General features: G+C 39.6%; 1 protein-coding gene across 1 annotated transcript in view; it reads left to right on the top strand.

Moving 5' to 3' along the window:
- Positions 1-25155, top strand: part of LOC114245875 (sodium-coupled monocarboxylate transporter 1) — a 46812-nt gene extending 21657 nt beyond the window's left edge. The window contains exons 5-13 of the mRNA XM_028178182.2: positions 10940-10991; positions 13583-13650; positions 14176-14330; positions 14730-14870; positions 16697-16921; positions 18083-18264; positions 18594-18835; positions 18931-19203; positions 22389-25155. Of these exons, the coding sequence (XP_028033983.2) occupies positions 10940-10991; positions 13583-13650; positions 14176-14330; positions 14730-14870; positions 16697-16921; positions 18083-18264; positions 18594-18835; positions 18931-19203; positions 22389-22418 (1368 nt within the window). The 3' untranslated portion in view covers positions 22419-25155. The remainder of the gene's footprint in view (positions 1-10939; positions 10992-13582; positions 13651-14175; positions 14331-14729; positions 14871-16696; positions 16922-18082; positions 18265-18593; positions 18836-18930; positions 19204-22388) is intronic.
- The last annotated feature ends 425 nt before the right edge of the window (positions 25156-25580 follow it).

The following is a 25580-nucleotide window of genomic DNA, read 5'->3' as shown; positions in this document are numbered from 1 at the left end:
ATTTTTTATTTTTATTGTTTTTTTGTAAGTTTGTATATGCAGTTTTTCCTTTTTTGTTTTCTTTGTCTTAATTTAATATTAGTTAACGATATTTTTATCTTAAGCACAAACGCTCTTAAGCAAGATGTGTTCACACCCAATAGGGTGAATTCTACAATGTATTATTTTATGTAAATAAGTTCAATGTTTATGTGTGCAGATTTTATCCAGTTGTGTGAAACTAATTTAAAAAAAAAAATGTGTCAGGGGGCAACTAATGCAGGCGGAAGTATTTGTCATATAGGTATTAATATCGTAATGTGTACATAATAGTCTACTGCGATTCAGCTCGATCGCAACATTTACTTCGAGAAGGCTGTTGCGTGACACTGGCCATCTATGCCATTATAATGTTACGTATCTAAATTTTTCCTTCCTATTAGAGGTGTGATAATTATAGATCGCGATGCTTTGACCAAAATATATTTTATTTTCGCTAGTGACGTCGTGGTATGAACGCATTAGTTCCACTAGCGACTTACATTATCATTACGACGTTACAGAATGGATTTTTTTAAAGTTAGTTGTTTGCTTTTTGTTTAAAAATACATTGCTTATACTATTGCGTAGAAATAGGCGGGATGGTGGTACGTGTCTGTGCCATTACACATGTTATTTCACGAAGTTATTCTTTTACTGTGGAGGTCATTATTAGGTAGTACGTTCAAAAATGGCACCCGCCTGTGGGATTTGAACCCTGGCTCAGTCGTATCACTCTATACGAATTCATATCGTCTTATCGGGCTTCTTATCCTTTAGGCCACCATGACTTGTTGTGTTCACGTGCTGTTTACATTCTGAGTGGATCTTTTTAGGGCAGTTGGCACGTCAGGAACCATTTGTGGTCGTCGTGGTCTAAACGAAAATACGCCTGGTGTACTCTGTATCAAGCGATACCACTGACTATGCCATTGTTAAAATCTCGCAGAATTCGTATGTTAAATTTTTTAAAGGAAATACTGTACGCATTACCGGACGTGAACACGAGCGTCTTCAACTATAAACGAATAGCATCGTATTATAAAAATCAACTACCGTAGGTCGTTTTTATTCGTGCTTGAATAAGTATCAAGTATAGGGTACACGTACCGGAAGACGTAGCGTGGGTAGGCCTCCCACAAGATGGACCGACGGCCTATTGAGGTTCGCGGGGATCCGCTGGATGCAGGCAGCGCAGGACCGGTCTTTGTGGCGAGGTTTAGGAGAGGCCTATGTTCAGCAGTGGACATCTGTGGGCTGATACGAAGAAGATAGAGTCACGGTACTATTAATGTCACCCCGTCCCACATAAACATAATACATTTAAATACCAAGTTACCAGTTTTAAGATGATGCTTTAGTGCCAATCGATTTGTAGTTCACTTTATCGACAGCCATTTAAAAAAAATATCAAATGTTCGCGAATCTTATATTTATCCAACAACTAGCTGACCCGGCAGACTTCGTAGTGCCTCAATCGATAAATAAAAGACCTAAACTTTTATATAAAATAAACTTAAAACAAACAAAAGGAACCCGTCCGACGGGGGACACACCAAAGGAAAAACACAATTGTTATTTTTATTTAATTCCGAGCATTTTCATATTTACCTACCTACCTACCTTTTAAACCTTCTCTGGACTTCCACAAATAATTCAAGACCAAAATTAGCCAAATGGGTCCAGCCGTTCACGAGTTTTAGCGAAACTAACGAACAGCAATTTATTTTTATATAATATATAGATTAAGAGCATTGTATAATTACAATGTATGTATAATTACGTTTATTTTGTCTCTAATTTGTCTTGTCTAATGATATCGTTTTGAGGTCGCAAACCATGCGATTCTAAACCTTTTTTTTTCCTCACGCGGTAAATCTACGAAAAACTCCCACACCTCTCCGCTGAGGACTTATTCAGGAGAGTACAAAGAACTCTTTAAGGTAGGACGGAAATCAACCGAAAAAAGTTCTGTGATATGCCTCCGCTGTGCCATTTCGGGAAAGTCTATTTTATTCGCTTATGAACCTATAATGAAGTCCGTAACATTCTTCTGTGATACGCTTTCAAGAGCCACATGGTCTCGTCTCATGGTCTCGTCAGCCAAGTTTCCTGGCGCTCACTAACCTAGACCTACACTGAAAGTAAAAAGTTTTCATTCAGGTCATTTATTTCTAACTAGCGACCCGCCCTCGCTTCGCTTCGGAAACGTTACATTTTATTATTTATGATAGCTGAGTCCCCGATGATACCCGCGGTTATGGTCGTACGGCGGGTGACGCCGCGGGGCGAAGCTAGTCTAAAAAATGCTAGCCTAAGTTACTCCTTCTATCATCAGCTACCTATCAGTGAAAGTCTCGTCAAAATCGGTCCAGCCGTTTCAGAGATTAGCCGAAACAAACAGACAGACAGACAGACAAAAAATTGTAAAAAATGCTATTTTGTTGTATGTACCGTGTATATATTCATATGCATATATAGTAAAAAGCGGTCATTTCAGTATTATAAACAGATATTCCAATTTTATTTATATGTATAGATAGGTATTGGTAATACATTTAAAAGGTTCGATTTTTAATACGGTTGTTAATGTGAACCGATGTATAAAAACAGGTTCCGGCAACTGAACTGAAAGTTCGATAGATTTATCAGCGAGATAAGATAAAATTCATACGCATTTTGAATTGCGTTTGTGACGGTAATGTTGCTTGCGTATGTGTATCAAACTGTCTCCAAGGGCGTTATAAACTCAAGTGTCCTATTGGGATATCAGTACTCGACATGTCAATACGATGTTAAGAATTTCTGTTTAAAACCGTACATAAATGTATGTTTTACCTGTTGAGTCTCTATATCGGGCAAGGATTAATAAGACACGTGTTCAGTTAAGTGACTAAAGTATATTGGGATTATAACCTTTTTTTTTTCCGGACTTCCGCCCTCCACTGGGGATGGAGGGCGGGGCATGTTGAACCGACTAAAACCTCCTGTCGCTCAACAACCAGCATCCAAACCTCGCATGAGACAGAACTCATGAAAAGGCAATGGGGGGAAAGTGAAGCGTTTAGTGCGGAGCACATCTCTCCCATCACCCTCCCCCTCGGGACGCCGGACTGGCGGTCGTCGGCGCCACGACCACCAGTCCTCTCGGTCGGCAGACTATCCGAAGCCCGCCTAGATGGCGCCGGTTAGAATAGTCTACCCTCGGAATACCCCGCTGGGTCAGAACCAGCGTGGGTTGAGGATAGCCGGCCTTCCATCACCCGGACGCTCTTGCATAAAACGCGTGCAGAGCAGCTTGCACGTCGTCTTCTTAGGTCCCCTTCGCCGGTCCCCAGGCCGACATATGAGAGAGACCCGAAACACTTAGAAGGCCAGGGCTTGGGCGAAATCCGCCTCCCTGGCCCCCGCTCGACGGCGGCGGGCCTGCGCGTCTCGCACGCGCCCCGCCGCCTCCTTCTGCGAGATGGTGCACTCGCAGAAGTCGAGCATCGCCTTCCACGACTCGTCGTCACCGAGCATTGATGCCACAACACCCGGCAACGACAAGTCGTTTCCTATTTTTGCGACAAGGACACGGCGCTACCCCTCCCATGCGGGGCAGGCGAAGAGCGTGTGCTCCGCCGTGTCCAAGTCGCAACCATAATGGTGGCACTCTGCCGTCAGCTCGGCTCCGATCCGGTGCAGGAACTCACCGAAGCAACCATGCCCAGTGAGCACCTGCGTGAGCCGGAAAGTGAGGCGTCCTCTGTCACGATTCACCCAATTCACAAGAACCGGGCGAATCGCCTCGACGGTCTTACGACCAGCCGAAGGATCGGCCAGCCGTTTGGACCATGACTCCAGCACGGACCGCCGAGATTGGGCCCTCCGCGCTCTGACCACACTGGGGCTGGGACGTGCCACGCCCCGTGCACGAAGATCAGCCCGCCACTGATAGTCAGCGGCGAGCGCCTCCGCTTCCAGAACCCAAGGCGGCGTCCCAGCCAGTACACACGCCGCCTCGAAGGAGATGGTGCGATAGCCGCGGATGACCCTAACCGCGATGGTGCGTTGCGGCCGTTGCAGCAGCTTCGCTACCCCCACGGCCAGGGACTGGCCCCACACGGGCGCCCCGTATAGGGCCATTGATCGCACCACCCCTGTATAGAGACGGCGCGTCACCTGGTCAGGCCCCCCAACGTTGGGAAGAAGCCGGCTTAACGTGCCGGCCACCCCCAACAGACGAGGGACCAGATTTTGAAAGTGAGCACGGAAGGTCCAACGACTGTCCAGAATGAGGCCGAGGTACTTCAACTGCACCCCGACCCCGATACGGACGCCTCCAACCACGATATGGGCATCGATAGGTGGCACTCTCCGGGGCCTGTGGAACCACATGGCTTCGGATTTACTGAGCGCCACGTCGAGGCCCAATCTCCTGATTTTGCCGACGACATGCGCCACCCCAGCGGTAGCAAGACGGGCAGACTCAGCAAAAATCCCCCCCCCCGGGCCACGACCAACGTGTCGTCTGCGTAACAGATTACGCTTAGGCCCGGGAGGAGGGCACCCCTCAGTACCCAGTCATACCCGATATTTCACAAAAGAGGGCCGAGCACCGACCCCTGTGGAACACCGCGCACGACCGGGAACCGGTGCACGATCCCACCGTGTCCGGTACACGTGACCGATCTGTCCTCCAAGTAGGAACCCACCAGGCGGCGAAGGTAGGGGGGCACTCCGTGTCGTTCCAGCGCTCCCCCTATCACGGACCAGGGCAGGGTGTTAAAAGCATTGGCGATATCGAGTGACACCGCCAAACCCCACCCCCGGACACGGCCTCCTCCGAGAGGGCCCGCACGCGAAGGATCGCGTCTACAGTTGAGCGGCCCTCTCGGAAGCCATACTGCTCCGCCGACAGATCGGGTCCCACCCTGACCAGATGCTGGATGATACGGGCCGCCAGAATGCGTTCCAGCAGCTTGCCCACCTCATCCAGCAACACGATGGGACGGTACCCGGCGGCGTATCCGCCGGGCGCCCCTCCTTTCTCAACAGCACAAGTCTGCCCGTCCTCCACGATGAAGGAAACCGTCCCGACTCGAGGCAGGAGTTATAAAGCCTCAAGAGTCGGTCCCCTAGGGCACTAAGAGCCAAGGCCCAAACCCGACCATGGACGCCGTCCGGGCCGGGTGCAGTGTCCTTCGCGCACATTTTGCGCACGGCCACACGGAGCTCCGCCCCCGTTATATGGGGCACCTCGGCAGGGGCTTCGCCGTCGTATTCCGGCGGCGCGTGCATAGCGGGAGCAACAAATCCCTCCCGCTCCTGCGGGAACAGCGCCGAGACGATGTCCCGCAGCTGCCGAGGCTGGAGACGCTCCGTGATCGGGGGGGCCCATGGGCGCATTTTATTGCGCACCATATGATAGGGCCGCCCCCACGGATCCTCATCCAGCGTCTCCAGGAGACCCTCCATGTGTTGGTTCTTGGCTCTTCTGATGGCGAACGCAACCGGATCATTGCGCCGCGGCAGGCGGCGGCGGCGATGCCTGGCGCACTCGCGCCTCGCCCGAACGCACTCCACGCGGAGTTGTGCAATTTCGGGCGACCACCAGTACGCCTGGCGATTAGGAAGTCGAGGGCCGATCCGGGGCATCGACGCATCACAGATGCGACGCATCGTGTCCCGGAACCACCCTGCCTCTCCCTCGACCTCCACCGGGTGTGGACGCATGGGCGCCCACGCCGCCACCGTAGAGGCTTCCATCAGGAGCTCCTTATTCAGGCGCTTCAGTGCCCACTTGGGGAATGATCGGGACGCACCACGGGGGTGGTCCCCGTGGACGTCCGCGACTGCGGAGCGGGCGGAGAGATCAAACCGAATATATCGGTGATCTGACGGCGTCTCCGCCCCCTCCAAAACCCTCCAGTCGCGGATACGGCGCGCGATGGCCGGGCTTGCGAACGTAACGTCCACAATAGACTCGCCCTGCCACCGCACGCACGTCGCAACCGACCCTCTATTCATCAGACAGAGGCCGGCCGCATTCGCCCACCTCTCCAGTAGCCTACCACGGGGATTACAACCTAACGTGTTATCGGCAGCCCGACAATCCCGATACTGACGTAGCATCTCTGCAATATAATTATCGCTAACACATACATATTAATAGTTGCTATGGGGACATTTGTGGTCCCTACATAATTGTTATAACTTCTAAGATCATTAAGAATATCGAACATCAGTAGGTATTTTTTTCATGATAATTAAAATTTTACGTTTGCTACATATCGTTCGTATCCTGGAAATAAAATGAAATTATTTGAGCCTATAGTCACAGAAAGATTCGATCAAACAAATCTCAGCGGGTTTGACTTTTGATTTCATATCGTTGTATTTATTATTTTTTTTAAACCAATAATAAATTAAAAATCTACAATATTTAAAGATTGTCCTATTTTGTCGAAGCCTCAATAGTAATGTATAACGCTTCTTTCATATCCTAGAAACAGGAATTATGACTGTTTCGCGCTGCAGAAATAGATACTTTGGTTTTGCCCACGGGTCCACACGGGTAGTGTTGGCTTACAATAAGCCCTGCCGTAAAATGCAAATGTATGCAAAGACTCACATCTGCTTTCGATCACAATATGCATTTGCATTTGGATTTACTAGTCTATATTATGATAATAATAAACCCGTAATATAACTAGTCAGGTCATAAGTATTGTCACACAGTAAAAACTTTTCTTTTAGAATGCTGGCCACAAAAAAGATTATTGAATTCGAATTTCGAATTGTTCATGAAAATAAAAATGTATACTTTTAGAATTTTACTCATTTTTAAATATGGAGTGGATGCTTAAAGAAGACCGTGTTGCAGTTATTGCGTTGCATCGTTGCGGTTACGCGCCAATTCAAATTTTTAACATACTGAAAAATTTTAATATAACCAAAAGATTCGTTTATCGTACCATCAAACGATACAATGAAGACTCTAGTGTAGATGACAGGTCAAGAAGTGGTCGCCCTCGGTCTGTTAGGACTCCAGCAGTGATAAAAGCTGTGAAGGCGCGAATTCAAAGAAATCCCAAACGTAAGCAGAAACTGTTGGCCCTTCAGATGGGGTTAAGCAGAACCACGGTGAAAAGGGTGTTAAATGAAGACTTAGGGCTTCGGGCATGTCGAAGAAAAACAGGACATCGTTTGAATGCTCGTCTAATGGACCTGAGACTGAAGAGATGCCGCGCTTTGTTGAAGCGGTACGCGGGAAAAAAATATCGGGAAATTCTTGTTTCGGATGAAAAAATTTTTACCGTAGAAGAGAGCTACAACAAACAAAATGATAAGGTGTACGCACACAGTAGTGAAGAAGCGAGCAACCGTATTCAGCGTGTCCAACGAGGTCATTTTCCATCCTCGCTCATGGTATGGTTGGGAGTTTCTTATTGGGGCTTAACAGAGGTACATTTTTGTGAGAAAGGTGTAAAAACAAATCCAGTTGTGTATCAAAATACAGTCCTGACGAACCTTGTGGAACCTGTTTCTCATACCATGTTCAATAACAGGCACTGGGTATTCCAACAAGATTCGGCGCCAGCTCATAGAGCGAAGAGCACACAAGATTGGCTGGCGGCGCGTGAAATCGACTTCATCCGACACGAAGACTGGCCCGCCTCCAGTCCAGATTTGAATCCGTTAGATTACAAGATATGGCAACACTTGGAGGAAAAGGCATGCTCAAAGCCTCATCCCAATTTGGAGTCACTCAAGACATCCTTGATTAAGGCAGCCGCCGATATTGACATGGACCTCGTTCGTGCTGCGATAGACGACTGGCCGCACAGATTGAAGGTCTGTATTCAAAATCACGAAGGTAATTTTGAATAAACTTTAGTGTCATAAGAATCTATGTTTTGTTAAGTTCATTTTGGTATATGAATGGTTATATAATGAATAAACTTGTTTCAATTATTTTACATTAAACATGTGACAGAATTTATGACCTGACTAGGTATATTATATCGTAACAGATATATCGTAAGTCACTATTATTTACCTAATAATGAAACCTCTAATTGGTTTTTCAAGTGCTAAGTTCAAGTTTCAGGCATTATAAACTTTTTGATATGAAGCATTGTGATGTTTTTATTTATAAATGATTATTTTAATAACATCTCTTCTCATCGATGGTTTTTTGTGGTTTATCGGTATTTTGTATTCATTTGAAAGGTCGCAGTATATTTTTATTACTATGCTGGGCGTTTCTCATACTCCCCCCTGTTTTTCAGATCCAAATTTATTAGATAACGACCGCTTATATCGGTCTACAGTTAGTTTTTCAGTACGATGGGTATCGTGTTTATTAAAATTAAATATAATAATTACATGTATTTCAGAAATTAGTAATCCGGAATTGAGAGGGATTGCTCTGTTGTTTTTAAAAAAAATGTGGTTTAAATTTTCTATGACAGTTGTGAATATTGACGTCATTATTCAAAACTGAATGTAAAACGCTTGCGACTTTCTTTTCAATTTAAAGCTCAATTGGTAACAGTTTACTAATATTGTTTTCGGAGTCGTTCTATTTAGTTTCATCTATTTTCTATCTAGCAAACAATATTTAATCTATTCTCAAATTGACAACAGACGACAAGAACAAAAGTTTGAAAATAAATAGTATGCATGCGTGTGTGCGTCAAATAAATGGTATGTAGTGTGTGTAATGTTTTCTTTATTGAATTAATGTAATTTTTATGCATTATTTTTTAAAAATATTAGCATTGTGCACTTCTTCTCTATATTCTCTATAAGTGTGGAAAATTTCATACTCCTCCGTCCGCGCAATATTCGTAAAAAATGATACAAAGTTTTTGCTTCACGTATTAATATATAGATGAGTTTAATAAAAAAACAGCATCTTCATTGTGCGTTATACCTACTTCTTTCTATTTACAGACCTCGATTTGATTGCGCATGATTGAATCAGCAGTATATATGAGTGTATAGAATAGAGGTCGTTCGCTTAATACATACATGTACTGATGTATAGGGTATTGTTTGTGGACTTTGAACGTTCGATGTAGCTCGGTTGCGAAGAAGATCAACATCGTTTGTATCGAATTGAATTCCTGTCAATTGTTGTTGTTAATGAGAGATTGTTTTAAAGATGCAAGATATATTTGCTATTATTTTGTAAGCACTTGAAGTAACAAATACCTATTATTAGGGCAAGACGATCGGTGTACTCTTGTTGAGTATTCTGATAATGTCAAGGTCTAGGTCGGCCTCGCGTAGGCTCCGTTGGCTGGTGGTATAGTGTTGGAAACCAAAACTAGTGGATAATACTATCTACTGACTGTTGACTCCAGAAGCAAATGACACGCGGTCGATCGTGAGCTCGTCTGGGTATATTTTGTAATAAAAAAAAAACTTAAAAACGTTTCCAATTATTATTGTTTTTGACAACAAAAAAGATCAAGGTTGAATTTGAATTCATAAGTCGTTTCATATTCATAGATAGTATTCCGATACGTCGCGGTGTACCATTTTCAATGCAATTTTTTTTCTTCTCCTACCTAAGCTGAGAGCCTTGAGAGGCTATTTCAGCGTAACCTTAACTAGTAGGTGAGCTCACGGGACTCAAACCTGACGTCGTTGCTAACACGAACCCTAACAAGAGCTGTGCTTCGCAGAATCTACCACCGGATCGGAAACGCGACCCACTGAGAATCTCCGGCGAGAAACTCAGTGGGCTGTGTCTGTGGGTTAATTCGCTCGTCGAGCCCTTCGTCTCGCGAGTCTTTCAACAAAAAGTCTAATTTTTGTAACGATAATAGTATAACCGAACAATGGGCACTGTAAAACGAACTAGGTATTTTGTCACAGTTTGTCTAAAATAGTACAGGGGACGTTACAAAAGCAGGAAAATAGTTCACGCATTTGGAATTCCCTATCTGGAGACTCGAATACACGCATTTCATACAAAGAATTTAATTCGAACAGAAATAGCTCGGACGCAAACCTGAACAATTATTGATTTGGTTATTATCTATTATGAGAACTAGCTTGTTTCATAATTAACGAACTTTGATCGCTCACTGTTAACTACTTCGACGTCGTAAACAGAACAATGAAACAAGACTTTCAATTGAATAGTTAATTAACACAAAACATATTAATCGGTGCCTTGACGTACCTACTGTTGTTTGACCGATTCATACAATCATAAGATTTAATGAAATTAATTGTTTTGTTGATTGAGAGAGCGCATATACTCGTATATTTATTTATTTATTTAGTTTACTTACAAATTAACAGTATAAATCAAAACATTTATAAGGTATTAATAATTAGCTTAAGTAATTTCTAACAACAACAATAAATCGCTGCAAACCTTCATATGTAGATATAGTTCCGTGTATATATAGTTCTTATATTATTACTTATATGTGTGGACGAGCTCAGGCCCCACCTGGTGATAAGTGGTTACTGGAGCTCTTAGTCAATAACAGCGTAAATGCCGCAAGTAGAAATAGGCAGGGTCAGGCTCACAAGACTAACTACCACTAGCAAACTATAGGATTTACAAGGAGTATAATATAAAAAGGATATTTACAGGTAGAATTGCTGATGCTTATGAGCGACAGAGGCCACTTACCATATGGTGGGCTGTATACTCGTCTACCTACAAAGATAATAAAATAAAGTTGTAATTTACAAAGACAATAAAAATCAAGACAAAACTTGAATTTTTTAATTCGTATTCTCTTGACTACGGTATATTTCTAAATTATGATACGATTGTTTTCATACAACATCTAATCAAAAAAGTAAATATTGTTTCAGACATATTATCTCAGGTTATATTTATTTGGTAAATGAAAATGGCGCCGCGTTAACAGCACAAAAAACTTTATCATCGGTTTCTTTTCAGGTGTTGTTTCTACCGATGGTTGTTTATGTTCCGGCATTAGCTTTTAATCAATGTAAGTACATAGTATTTGTTTTAATTGTTTTTTTATAAGTTTGTTTTCTGTTGACAAGAGATCGTTCTGTCCGTCCGGTAGGGCCACAATCAGGTCGCTAACTACCGCGAAGGATTATCCTCAAATTCGTTTAACAAAGAAAAACTGTTGGATCTTATTACCGATGGTACTAGTTAAAAATGCTCTCTAAGAATGTGTCGTCGCGACGTTCAGCGCAGCGACGTTGAGCGCAGCGGTTCCGTGTGGTTTTTTATTTTATTTTTTATTGCCCTTGTAGGCAGACGAGCACATCGGATGGTGAGTGGTTAACGTCGCCCATGGACTCCAGCAATGCTAGGGGCAGAGCCACGCCGCTGCCTGCCGCTAAGTACTCTCCACGAGCCTCGTTTGAAGAAGGACAAGTCATAGCGCTCAGTAAACACCATGGAGGGGAGCTCATTCCAAATGGATGGTACATTGCAAAAAAGATATCTGGAAACGCACTGTGGATGAACGAAATGGCTCCACGTAGTATGCATGAGCTCTATTCAGGTGGCGGGCTGTACGATAGCATCACAAACAATTCCTCAAAGCATTGTAAAATGTTGTAAAATGAACTAAATGTTGTAAGTGGTTGTAAAATGAACTAACGATGAGAACATCTCGGACATTTCCTCGGAGCATTCCCTATGGGACATAGAAATACAGAGACAACCGTCCTTTGTATTACAATCCGACAATCCGACCGGTAGGCCCTCGTCTAAAAAAGAAACTATTTTGATTTGACTTCATTCCAATATTCTATCTGATCTATATTCTATCTGATCCAATCAAATAAAAGCTATTTATCTATCTAGTAAGTTATAATCCAACCGAATTGTAATAACAGACTTGAATTCTTGTTTTCATGGAAGTGTAATTTTGTTTTTTTCATGTTAATTGAAAATTCAACCCTGATGATAAAATCACTATGAAGCTCTAAGCAAAATATGTTCTAAGTGAAATACATATATATGACTCTGGTATAGACTATGTTTATTGATAGTTTCATCTTTTACAAGCACAGTTTATTTTTGGCTTAGGGAAAATCTACCTTAAGATTGTTAAAATTGTACGCAGCTTATACTCTTAGAATGGAAATAGGTAAAATTTAACAGCTATGTAAATGCAATAAAATTTTCCGCGATAAGCGAGTGTCGGAGGCAAAATAATTTCAAATTTTAGGAAATGATATAATATGTGTATGCTAGTTATCGTATTTTTTGTGTGTTTTGATAATTTAAGAGCATCGTGATAATGAGTGGTTGTTTAGCATACAGTATTTTCTACGCGCATATTAAATAAAAAATTCAAGTGTATTTTTATGAGATGAAGAGATGACCTCTGAAAATGGGTGGGCCATATACAAAATGTATATCATATGTCTTGAGGTAATAGGTCGAAGTTCCATTGCAGCAATGATCGGTCGCTGCTCTCGTCGAACTTGTCGAATGCGCCGTGCAACTTAACGCGCAGACACAACCCTTATTTATCTATTCCGTGGACACAACCTACTAAGTTTATCGCCGGATCTTCTCAGTCGGTCGCGATTCCGATCGGTAGATTCAACTTAGCACTGCTAGGGCAGATGTTAGCAAAATTTTCTCAGGGTGAGCCCCGTGAGCTCGAGTTAGGTGAAGCCGGAATAAGCTGCCGGCGATTAGATTAAAAAACAAGCATGACTGTCCCGACCTTTATGCTGAAATGCATGATGTAAGACAGATAGATATTAAGAACTAAAAAGCAGATAAGTAAAATAATGAATAGAGGAAGTTTGCACGGAACAACAAGGGAACAGTGTGCTTAGTGCGAGTATTTTAACGTTCTTAGCGTAATCGTTTTTAGCGTAAGAGTTAACTCATATTTGTATGGAATGGGATCGTTTGCCTACGTTTCCCGTTAGGGGCGCTGTTCCAACTGCATACAAAATGGGGTTAACTTTTACGCTATCGTGGACGTTAAAATACTCGCACTAAGCACACAGATTGTGGAGGTCTATTGCGAAGATCGACACTTGTATCGTATGAGCTGTCGAAATATTTAGTTTGTCCTTTCGCCGATGTAATTTAGGGCATGAGCATACAATTTTTCTATCTCAATTTGTATTGCATGCCTGGTCATACCCGTATCATTGTATCAGAGAATTTTAAAATATAGCTCGGAAATGTATTTTTAAAAAAAATATCCGTAAACGCAGCGCGATACCTATAACCAATAACGCCATCTATCGGTCATTACAGTAAACGCATTTACAAATTAATAATATATTATATAATATATGTAGAAGAATTTTTATACTACTCGTAGAACCAAATGAAATCGTAAAAATCTATCCAATTGTTTTTGCGTGTTGCGCACATAACCGCGTACCTTTATCATTTTATTCATAAATAATATTAATTTGCATGTTTGACATTAATGTATCTTTATATTTATAAGCTTCATATTAAGTGAACAGTATCTATATTTATCCAGTTGCCTTGTTGCATCTACAAATAAGGGCTATATTTCATCGTAGTTTTTTTTTTTAATTTAGCATATGCAGTATTATAACTTTTTTTATTTTTTTCCAGTGACAGGATTCAATGTCTTTGCCGTAGGTGGTATTATGGTTGTCATATGTGGGCTTTACACAGTATTAGTGAGTAGCTGATTTTGTTTTTATCTCCAAAATAACACGCATAATATGCAATAATGAACTCTATATAAGTATATGTAACACTTATTTATTTTACACTTACACCTATTTACACTGTATACCTATTTATTTGTGTCATAATCTTATAACTTTAGTTCATTAAGAGTTACTCAAAATTTAACTATTTAGAGCAATGGAATTAATAGGAGAAGAATTTTGCATGCAGGGATTGCATGTTTTATGGGTGAAATCGATAAATTAATAATTGCAATGCTACAGTAGGTAATTTTAAATATGTAAAGACTTCTTCAGACCACGCCAAATCTTTAATTATTCCTACATGTCTTTATTACGCTGTGCATAAATTTTGTATATCTCCGATCAACAGCATTAATATCCTTATTCTTAATACATCGACTTCTCTGTTTTCTTTATTTCCATTAGTACATCTAAATGTTACCAAATTGAGTACTAAGCAAATAAGCGTCATACTATTGATGCCGTTTGTTAAAAATGTACGGCCCCCAGGGTGGTCTCCGCGCCGTGGTATGGACGGATTCAGTACAGACCGGTGTTATGTTCATCGGAGTATTCCTGGTGGCGGCCGCCGGCACCATCGCTGTGGGCGGAGTGAAGGCGATCATCGATGTCGCCAATCAATCAGGGAGATTGCAATTGTCAAAGTAAGATTCGAGAATTGCGAGAATTTTTATCGGGAGAAGGATCCGAAATGACGTGTCTAGTCTAGTCCGCGCCGTTATCGTGCCTTGCCTCCTTCTCAGAGAAGCGTTCTGACGCTGCCTTCAGATATTTACTTAACGGTTCAAATTTTAAATCGTCGTGAAGATCTACATTTCTCACATACCATAGCGCTTCGACGGCTATCCTACTAAAAACATGGAGACTTGTTTACGTGGCTACAGGCGAAGACTACACTTGCATAAGTCATGACCGTATGCATGCAAGTTGAGTACACTACACTATCTTGTTAGTAAGAGACAATTTAATTCGCTTGTCGATCAAGGGATAGGGCTTATCCATTATCAGAAGTATTGTTTTATTCTCCATTTTGCTCTGGACAGTTGGAATTTTTCGCCATACGAACGGCAGACCGGCTGGGGCGCTATATTCGGCGGCTTCCTCTACTGGACCTGTTTCAACTCCGTCAATCAGACCATGGTTCAGCGTTACATAGCCCTCTCTACCAAAAGGAAAGCTATTACGTGAGTATCTCTATAAATTAATATTAGTTTCTTATCCACCACCATTCAATTTTTATTGGGTGCACTTATATCGGGACTATTAAGAGTGCACCGAATATAAATTATTCTAAAATTTAATTTCATTAGAAGAATCCGATAGTGATTAAATTTTTTTAAAAAAGACGTGTGGCACACGCGGATTGCCGCGGTAAAGCTATTGCAAAGCAGCATTTTTTATCAACTTATGCAATTACAATTAGACAATTATAATTGAATATTAAAACAATAATAAAAATAAGACCACGCTATATTTATAAACATTAACAAAAGCTAAACATTAACTGTCCCCTTCACACTTATAAGCTAGACCGCGTGAGAGAGAGATGGGCAGACTTTTCATCATGCAGTGCGACGTCACGCCGCGCGCTTATTCACAAACCCTACACGCAGCGCAACGTGTGAATGTGTTGAACGTGGGCTACATAGTAGGCGTAGTGAGGGTGTCAGGTTATTTTCGTTACTGAATTTCTTGATTCAGTAGCCGCGCTCAAGGCCCGCGATAGAAGCTATGCAATAGCTTAAAAAATTATATGTTATCGAATTCTAGAGTAAAAGTTAGAAGTAAAATTATAATTGGGGACAAACTCAACCACAGATTGTGAGAAGTATTCGTTGCTAATCGAAAATATTGTTGAAAACAATTATATTATTTTAATGGTCCGAAGTACCTACACAATCAAAATAACCCAATTAAAAGGGGACCACCTTGAAGTCGAATCCGAGCGATCAAAACAAGAATCCACGTAATCAGTCACGGCGGAGAAACTGAGACACATATCTAGGTATATAAAAAACATACGGTCCGAATTAGACATCCCCATTTTGAAGTTATAGAATGAAGGTTATAGATTGAGTTTTCCGTCAATAATGTATGTTCAGTTGTATTTAGTTATGAGGTCATCATAAGTAATTGATTTACGTAGAGATAAAGAGCTGTTCCGTATAAAACTATACATAAATTTTGAAATCACGGAAATTCAAAACATTAATCTTAATTAATAATAGTTAAAAAAAAATATTATATACCTCTAATAATTTGAAATATCGGCTCCAAAAAGAGTCTTAAAATAATTCTTTGGAACAATATTTTCTGCATAATGCTTCCTTGATACTTTTCGTAATGCCTTTGGATATTTTAGAGTACTCATGAAATGGTGGTGAAATTTATTTACATTGTCATGAACGATAGTTGTACTCAGGCAAAGACGCACAATGTGCATCCATGTCCGGGAAATTTATATTTTTCTGAGGGCTTACCAAATTATTTTGGGTAAGATACCCCTTTTTCAAAATCAACTGAAGCCCCTCTAAAATCAAATAACTTTAAAATTCTATCTCTAGTTTTTTTCCTAATTAGTACAAAAACTTTTTGTTTAAAAACGGTTGGATAGTTGAGTAAGCTTGACATCTTTTTCTCATTAAATTATAAGAAAATAAATAGACAATGATACTTCTTACTAAAATATTAGTCAGTTTTTTACATAGCAAATTGGTACACGTAACGCAACTTATTCGGTATTATGAATAGAGGTCGATTTTTAAACCCAAAATCAGTTTTCGCTTAAGTCAATTCCTGGGAATATCGATCACTTTGGGAATCCCAGCCTTAAGCCGCTAATTATCGATTTAATTCCCGGCAAGCTGCCTGGTCTTTAACGAAATTTAATAGCCGTTCCTTTAGCGTGTAGGATAAATACGGAGCGATAATATACGAGACCTGAACTTCTTATATCATTTGTGACTCGTGAATCGACTTTCTGAATCCATTCCTCTGTGATATATTCCAGCGCACTAGGAATATTCTGTATTGGTGCGATACTGGCTATATCGCTGTGCGTGTGGTGCGGTCTGGCCGCGTGGACAGCGTGGGTGACAGGAGGGTGCAGTCCCGGCGGAGCACCGCTAGTGGACGATAGGTTACTGCCGGCTTTTGTTACATACGTGGCGAAGATGCAGCATTTACCTGGACTGGCGGGTGTTTTCTTGGCCGGAGTGTTTGGAGCCGGATTGAGGTAAGCATTGTAATTTAACAAAGTAGTCTAAAATACTGAACACTACTGGTGGTAGGGCGACTCGTGAACCCGCATGGGGAGGTACCCCACCCTGCCTATTTCTGCCGTGAAGCAGTAATGCGTTTCGGCTTGAAGGGTTGGGCAGCCGTTAACTGTAAAAACGGAGATCTTAGAACACACTTCAGGAGGTGGATAGCGGCATTTACGTTGTATATGTCTATTGGCTCCGGTAACCACTTAAGATTTTCGGTAGGCAAATTTGGGCGGCTCGGTTTGACCCTGGAATTGCTAAAGTCCATGGGTGACCGAAACCACCCACCATCAGGGCCGTATTACTATGCTCGTCTGTCTAAAGGGCGATAAAAAAGACTAAGTGGGCCGTGAGCTCTTCCACTCATTAAAGCACTAAACAAAAGGAAGGAACTTTTATTCCCTGTTGTTAACTGGTAGCAATTTTTACAGCTAACTAACGGAACAAACAAGTTGTTTATATAACACGAATCAGAAATGACTTAAAAATCCGCAAATAAAACAGTTCGATTCAACAACGATGATATTTTACAACTTGTTTTTGAATCAAGGTTAATAATAAAAAATGTATTCATTTTACTTTTAATAAAAATTCACAATAATTTATGTGAACAATTTAATTTATAACAGTCCACTGTGGATTGTCTTGAAAATTCGAAAGGCCAAATACTCGTAGTAGAGTTCGAAATTTAATAAAAGTATATCTATACTAATATTATAAAGCTGAAGAGTTTGTTTGTTTGAACGCGCTAATCTCTGGAACTACTGGTCCCATTTGAAAAATTCTTTCAATGTTAGATAGCTCATTAATTGAGGAAGGCTATAGGCTACACACGGCTATATAACATCACGGTAAGACTAATACAAGTGGAGCACCAATAAAGAATGTTTCAAAATAGGGGTTTAAATAGCTCCTTAACATTCTATAATTCAAAAATATTTTCACTTTCTACGTAAATGAAGTGGGAGTAAAATTTAGCATTATGCCAAAGTAACTAATCCACGCGGACGTAGTGGCGGGCAAAAGCTAGTATATATATAATGTTTTCCAAGAATTTTTAAATAAATAAATGTGCGAACGTGTTCGTGTTTTATTGAGAGTTGAGTATTGTTTTAAATTTGTGTTCATAGTTCGCTGTCAGCAGTACTCAATGCATGCGCCCTGGTGGCGGTGGAGGATATCCTCAGGGGTTGGTTGCGCATAAGGCTGCGGCCGCTCGTCGAGGGGCTAATCGCGAGACTGTGCACCGGAATACTGGCGATCGTTTCCGTTGTCATGTTGATCGTCATTGAGAAACTTGGAGGTGTGCTTGGTAAGTTAAATTCGCTGATAGAATGAGGCTAGAGGATCTTACTTGATAAGACTGTCGGGCCTCATTCTATTATTATTTGAGCATCACCATCATAGTCAGTTACTCTTGGCAGAGCAGTGGTGGTCATGTGGAATTCTTGTTTATTAAAGCCTTGACAGATGTTCTCCATAGTTTGCGAACTGAGGCTTGGCTATTCTATTTATATTCTTTATATTTGAGTATACCGATATGCAATCACCTTGAGCTGTGACCGCTGCATCCCCATCCGTGGTTGTCCGGCGCTACGTCAGAACCGGTATTAAAAGTTAAAAACCCTGTCCGCTCGATAGGTGTGGCAACGGCTCTATCAGCAATCGCAGCGAGCACAACATGCGGCATATTCACGCTAGGCATGGTCTGCTGGTGGGTGGGACCTAGAGGGGCCATAGCGGGAGGGATAGCCGGGGCCCTAGTGGCTGGCACTACGTCGTTAGGAACTCAGGCGGCTGCCGCCAAAGGACTGAGGTCGCCGCCGCTGAACATCACAGCCGAATGCGCTAGAAACGCGACTGCCGTTTCCGTCTCTGATTTGGTGAGTACCCTAAACGTTTTTGTTTTACATACTGAAATTTAGTAATTTCCATATATTTTTACATTCTCCCGGATTGACGTTTATTTTTAAATCAGGATCCAGAGACAATATTCCCTCTATTCCGGGTATCGTATCACTGGATAGCGCCGCTGGGCCTCGTCAGCACGCTTATAGTGGGCGCCCTGGTCGGTTGGTTGTTCGATAAGAAACAGACGGACAAGATGGACGCGGAACTATTTACTCCGGTGATATGGAGGTGGCTGCCGCGCGAGGCGCACGACAACGCCGGCGTGACGCGGCGCACGTTGTCGCCGATCGACGAGTCGCCGGCGCCCTCCTCGCCGCTAATACTCGCCAAACTCGACAAGGTAGTGTGACCTGTCTAGTTGTTGTGCAGTCTATGATTTTACATAGCTGCTTTCTCTTCTTCTTCTTTTTCTTCGTTATTTTTTGGCTCCTGCACGGTTTGCGTATTAGCCAGCGTCAAGTAATAAGATTTTTATAATTCGCCGTTTTAATTATTTACAGTTTATGAATAACAAAAAACGAAGCAAACTAATCGTGACATAAAATAAATGATTATAAAACGAATTAAGTTTACAAAATATAATCGCAGTAAAATGGTGGTCGTTTACTGAGACTTTTTCACTGGACTTTTTGGAGGATCCCGAGATGTTACGTTCAGTGGCTTTGTTTCGTTTTCCCAGATTTGTGCACTTTCACAAATATTAAACAGTTAATAAACTACCGTTATTACACATTTATACCTGAAGAAACACTAAACAGACAAAATAAAACAAATCACAGAATTCACTCCTCGCGTTCCCGCCAAAAAGTCCTAATTGTTTTCTTTCTATTTGTTTATTGGTTTCATTTGTGACGTACATACCTATGTCAATATATTTATTCGATTTTCGAATTCGTTATGACGTCATCTTTTTTATCGATCAATTTTTGTCATGCTGTCAATTCTTTATTTGATTTTGTTATTTAATAACGAATTGGAAGGTTATTTAGCTAGACATCTTCTTTTAGTTCTAAAGTCTGTGTCATTTTTTTTTTCTTTTTAAGCATGTTTGTGTATTATCTACGGTATATATTTTTTTAGTTTTTCTAGTCCCATTGTATATAGTCCTGCAATTTAGCCGCTTTACTAATCTTACGTAGACTGAAGCTGTGTCGCTCCTCAACCTTTTCTGCATTACAAAGCTTGGTAAGCTGTGCTTTCACAACTTACTTTTATCTTCTAATGGAATTAATTTAAGAAATGTAAATCTTCGATTCGTCTTCTCATGACTAACTTTTATTTTATTTATATACCCACTAAACAATTAATCCGAATGAAAATTCTAGTTCCTTCTAGGTTTATTTAGTAAAATGTATTTCCTAAATGTCTGTACACAGCGCAAAAACAATTACAAGGTTCATAATTGTGATTGTATTGCCTCCAATGAACACTACGCTAACTCCAAATTCGTAGATTTACAGGAAGCGCGTTTAAACGAAAAAAGTTGATAAAATCTTTATTATTGCAGATATATTTATGGTTTTTTTGTGTAACTAGCTGATTAACTCTTGCTTCGAACCCCATCAATAATGATTAATTGTAATACTTTTAACATAGTGAAGCGATTTGCGTGGAAAACCAAAATTTCAATATTTTTAGTTAGAGTAGTGTTCATTGGAGGCTTCGATTTAATACTATTTCATTAATTACAAATCATTTACATGTTATTATGAATAAGTGTTAGGTATACTTAGAAAGATTTAAGCTCTTATGGCTTAAAATTATTTACCCCAATGTCGCTATTATCCAAACACGTTTGTATGTAGGTATCAAATGCAGCCCGCGTTTATAAAATGCCCGCCTATTAAAATGCATGAATAATTAACGTTCCTTGGTAATTATTAATACAAAAGCGCCTGACCAAAACTTTATAGCAATTGCATTACTAACAAAAAATAATAATAATTAAGTAATCGCATATTATCTTACTGGTGATAAAACCTGAGTTATCTTGTGACTTGTTCTGCTTATTTCTGACGTATCAGTTAGCCAAAGCCAGTTGAAGTTTTGGCCTAATAGATAAGACGCCCGGTGCAATCGTATCGAGTGATGCGATTGTACCGGTGTTCGAATCCAGCAGGCGGGTACTTTGAAATAAATTAATATTACGTGCTTAACACATCGCAACTTTGCAATTGAAGTGGCTAAACTAAAAAAATTAAGAAAATGAGTTTTATATTTCGATTGACTTATAAACATGTATCCTATCAGTTTCTAAATTAAATTTTAATTTTAATCTAGAGAAGGACATAGTTACACTTTTCATTTCTTGTAGTACTAGTGCATACTTTAAGGTCTAAGGTATGCGCTTAAAAGCTGTATTGAATAAAGTATTAAAAAAATAAAATAAAAAAAATACAACTCTTCAATTACGTTTGCCAAAAAATAAGAAATTTGAATTAGACCACTTCAATTTTAAGGGTTCGACATGTTTGTCCACGAATGGCTTCCACAATTAAAGTACTACGTCGTGTAATAAAAATCAAAACGGATAGGCACCTCCGCTTTTTTTTATTTTTAAAATTGCTTAGATGGGTGGACGAGCTCACAGCCCACCTGGCGTTAAGTGGTTACTGGAGCCCATAGACATCTACAACGTAAATGCGCCACCCATCTTGAGATATAAGTTCTAAGGGTCTCAGTATATTTACAACGGCTGCCCCACCCTTCAAACCGAAACGCATTACTGCTTCACGGCAGAAATAGGCAGGGTGGTGGTACCTACCCGCGCGGACTCACAAGAGGTCCTACCACCAGTAAACCGCTTGCCTATTTCTGCTGCGATGCTGTCATGCTTTGACTGGTTTGACGGCTGAGATAATCGTAATACAATAATACAATTGAAGGCATGAGTGGATGAAGGGGTTAAGTACCATTTTTAAGTTTTTTAGTGTTTACATTGAATGAAGGTGTTATGTGCCTATAAACCATATGCGACCTTAAAACTCCGGGTTTAAAGGCTATTTTTAGGTAGTGCATGTAATCACGGAGTTATGTACGAAGAAAAAGTACTAGTTTGTTGCCCGTTTTCTCAAAATTAACAAATTGTATCATATCCCCTTCATCCAATCATGTCTTCAATTGAGACTTCGACATGTCTCGAGATGGTTGGGGGGCATTCATATTGAAATCGAGAGGTTAAAAAGGCTATTTGGTTTAAGCGACATTTTTACAACTTTACAGGAGGAGAGCCATTTAAAGTTTCAAATTTCGAAAAATTATCTTTATTAAAAGCCTTTTTCAGCTATTTGAATGGGATAAATTTAATTGAAGATGGATTAAAAATATCGAATTGTGGATACTATATAATGTCCAATAAAACGGACCTTTAATTACAAATATATAATATGTCGCGTATTAAGCGAAATTTCGCTTAAACCAAATTCACCCCTCCAAATGTAAAAAGACTATGCGACTTATATGACCTAGTGTATGCGCCCTGAGGATATTCGGTTGTTCTAATAATCTTTTACTTATTTTTTTTAGATCGAAGTTAACGGAGAGACAAGTAAATGAAAGGAACCGAGTTATGGTTTTTTTATAAGATATATTTTTAATTGTGACTTGGATTCGTTCTAGTCACGTGATTCCAAGGAAAATGTGAAATATGTATATATAAATACATTTATACACATATTTAAGTAAATGCTATACTGTATGTAAGTTATAGGAAAGGAAGCCTGGAAACATTACTATTAAAAGCTAAGGTAGTAATTAAAAAGCACGTGCCGAATTGAAAAATACCTTCCTTTTTAAATCGGTTAAAAATGCTTCCACTTTTTACTGATACACACGAATTCAGTTTTTTTTGTTTAATACAAAATGTAGGTATTTTTGTCAATATACACAGAATATGGCGCACAATAAAAATACATTTAAAATGTGAAAATATGAAAATGAATTATTTATTTATTTAATAGTGATATTTTTGTATCTCAGAATGAGGGACCAAAAAGTGTATCTATTGTGTATTAAGTGTCTTAATTTATATTAAAATTATATTTAGATGTGTGTTGTAGTTCCTACGGTAACTTGTAAAAAGGTTCAATAAATAATGTTTTATGTTTGTCTGTTACGTTATTTTTTATTAATAGTTTTAATTTACGTACATATGTTATTATATTTAGATTAGATAATTGAAACGCTTAGGTTATTCGATTCATATATTTATAAATATAAATATGTATATTAATGTTTCAATCGTCTTTAGTATTATTAATTTCGTAATTAAATATAGTGGTTAAAATTGTAAAATCGTATTGTGATTTATAAAAATATATTTCGCACCCGATTTTCTTCGCAGAATGAGAACATGTTTATTGTCTATTCAATAATGGAATTTGGTTAGAGTGCTAAATAAAAAATATCGATTGAAATCAAATTAAACAGTAAAGTGGCAACTCTCTTTTTCACTTTCTTAAAGTGGTAACACTCAGCAACATAGTAAATAATTTAAACTATTTTTACGGTTTAATCTCGCTTTTAGTAATATATTTATTGTTTACGAATATTTCAAATTCTTTAAAGTTTTTGGTGACCAAAATTAGCCACTTACCAAAAAGCCGCGAGACTAAGGTGTCAATACCTTGATATTTGAATTACCTTTGATATTTTCAGTATAATGCGAACTACCGTCTATTCATTATAATAAGTATAAATAATATAATTACCTTTCTTTGAACACAGTAGTAAGAGTATCTGAGGTCTGACATTCTGTTTGACTTGGGTTTTATATTTACGAGAAGTCTTTTTTTAAAGATTTTATGACCTGGTAATGAGACCATTAAGCCATCACGATAACAGTATACCGGATGAAAACAATAAAATGAATAAAATAGGGGATTAAACCTTAAACGTAGTTTTAATTATAAATATCATAACATTTTTATAGCCGCAATGAATTACAACTATAATAATATACAAGACAAATGGTATGTTCGCTTACATTAAGACAAATTACATTCTTACCTGTCGTATTTATAACGCCCGCGACGAACTTAATTCCTCGTACTTAATGATGGTGCTAATTAAATGGTTAATGTAATTAGATTAATAAACTATGTATGTTTATTGAGTAAAACATATTGTTGTTTAATTAGTAGAACTATCCATGTAGACTTAGTTTATAATGAATAAGATATGTTTTAGTAGTTATGTTACTATTTGTTATTGTTAATATTTCATTATCAATACCGAGTAATTGCTTGAGATGATGTTAGTTTTTTTTTTTTGAAGAGCCAACGTGTTCACATTACGACGTGAATGCCGTCAGTCGCCTTGAGACGTAAGGTTTGAGTCACAATTGAACGTAATGCCGACTGAACGAACCTCTCAAACTAGAACCTTTGAATGCTTCAGGGTACAAAAATACAGGATGGTAGAGCATACTCACGAGTTTACAATTCACGCTACCACTAAATAAATGTCAGTTGACGATCGCATTACGTTAATACTCAAACAACGCTAATTGTCTGGTGAATTCCCTAGACACATTTTATGATGCCCAAGGGAAGACGTCATCGTAGCCTAAAAGATAAGACGCCCGGTATTTTCGTATCTAGAGATGCGACTGTGCCAAACTGCCCACCGGGTGCTATGTGGTTACCGGAGCCCGTAGACATCAGCATTGATGCTTCCACCCTAATTGAGACAAGAGTTCTTAGTACTTCTTTACGGCAGTAAGAGGCAGAGTGGTGGTAGCTATCCATGCGGGCTCACCACACGTCCTACCACCAGTAATTACGAAAATTTTACTTTTTTCAGTAACACAATGTACCTATTTGTAGTAATGAGGGAATCAAATGTTCCGGCTTAAAGAGTGTGATGACTGGAATACAATACAGTTGAGATTTCGATAACATATTTCACCATTGGATCGATGGTAATACACATAGTGATGACTATGAGTTCCGGTGGTCTCTTAATATACGGCACGTTATTTTTAAGCGATTTCGGAATTCGAGAATATCGCAACCCACCGCATTGAACTATAAAATTTTATTGGTACTGTAATGATTATTGACCTATCTTGATGTTTGTAGCAGAAATAGGCCTTATGCTGGTAACCATCCATACAGGCATTCAGTGGCGTTATACCTACTAACTGGAATCAAATTAAAAAGCGCTACGATAATGCAAAGGATCGAAATTTAAATTTAATGACTTAGGTTATAATTGTTTCTATTGTAACTCTTTTAAAATTACATTAAAAATTCAATAACGTGTTTGTGTAATAAATATAATTTACAATAAATCGGGTCGTTTCAATTCAAGCTTCAAAGACTGTAAGTAATGGCTCCAATGTGGAATTATTTATAGAACTTGCCACAATTCTGTCACGGAAAGTTTGAAAAGTTATAAAATTACGTGGGGTTTTACAGAAGTCGAATGTAAAGGTGTGGTCTTGTGTGCTTTTGGAAAAGCTGTAATGAATTTTAAACTATAATACGGCTATTTAAAAGGGCCATTTCATGGCATGAGTTATGTTAAGAGGAAATAGTAAATAAATGGTCTCTTGAGAGTATATAAAAAAAAAGACCCCAGATATATTTTCCGAAAAACTGTTCATATTACTTTCTAGGCATCTAGATTTTATTAAGAAATGGTTTTCTCGCTCTTTTATCAGAGTAGACTATGGAGGGAGGAACGTCACTTTAATGTTTTGAGAACATCGTCCGG

This window comes from Bombyx mandarina, chromosome 04, assembly GCF_030267445.1.
Source record: "Bombyx mandarina strain Sakado chromosome 04, ASM3026744v2".
NCBI classification, from domain to species: Eukaryota; Metazoa; Arthropoda; class Insecta; order Lepidoptera; family Bombycidae; genus Bombyx; species Bombyx mandarina.
This window is presented reverse-complemented; position numbering and strand designations above follow the sequence as displayed.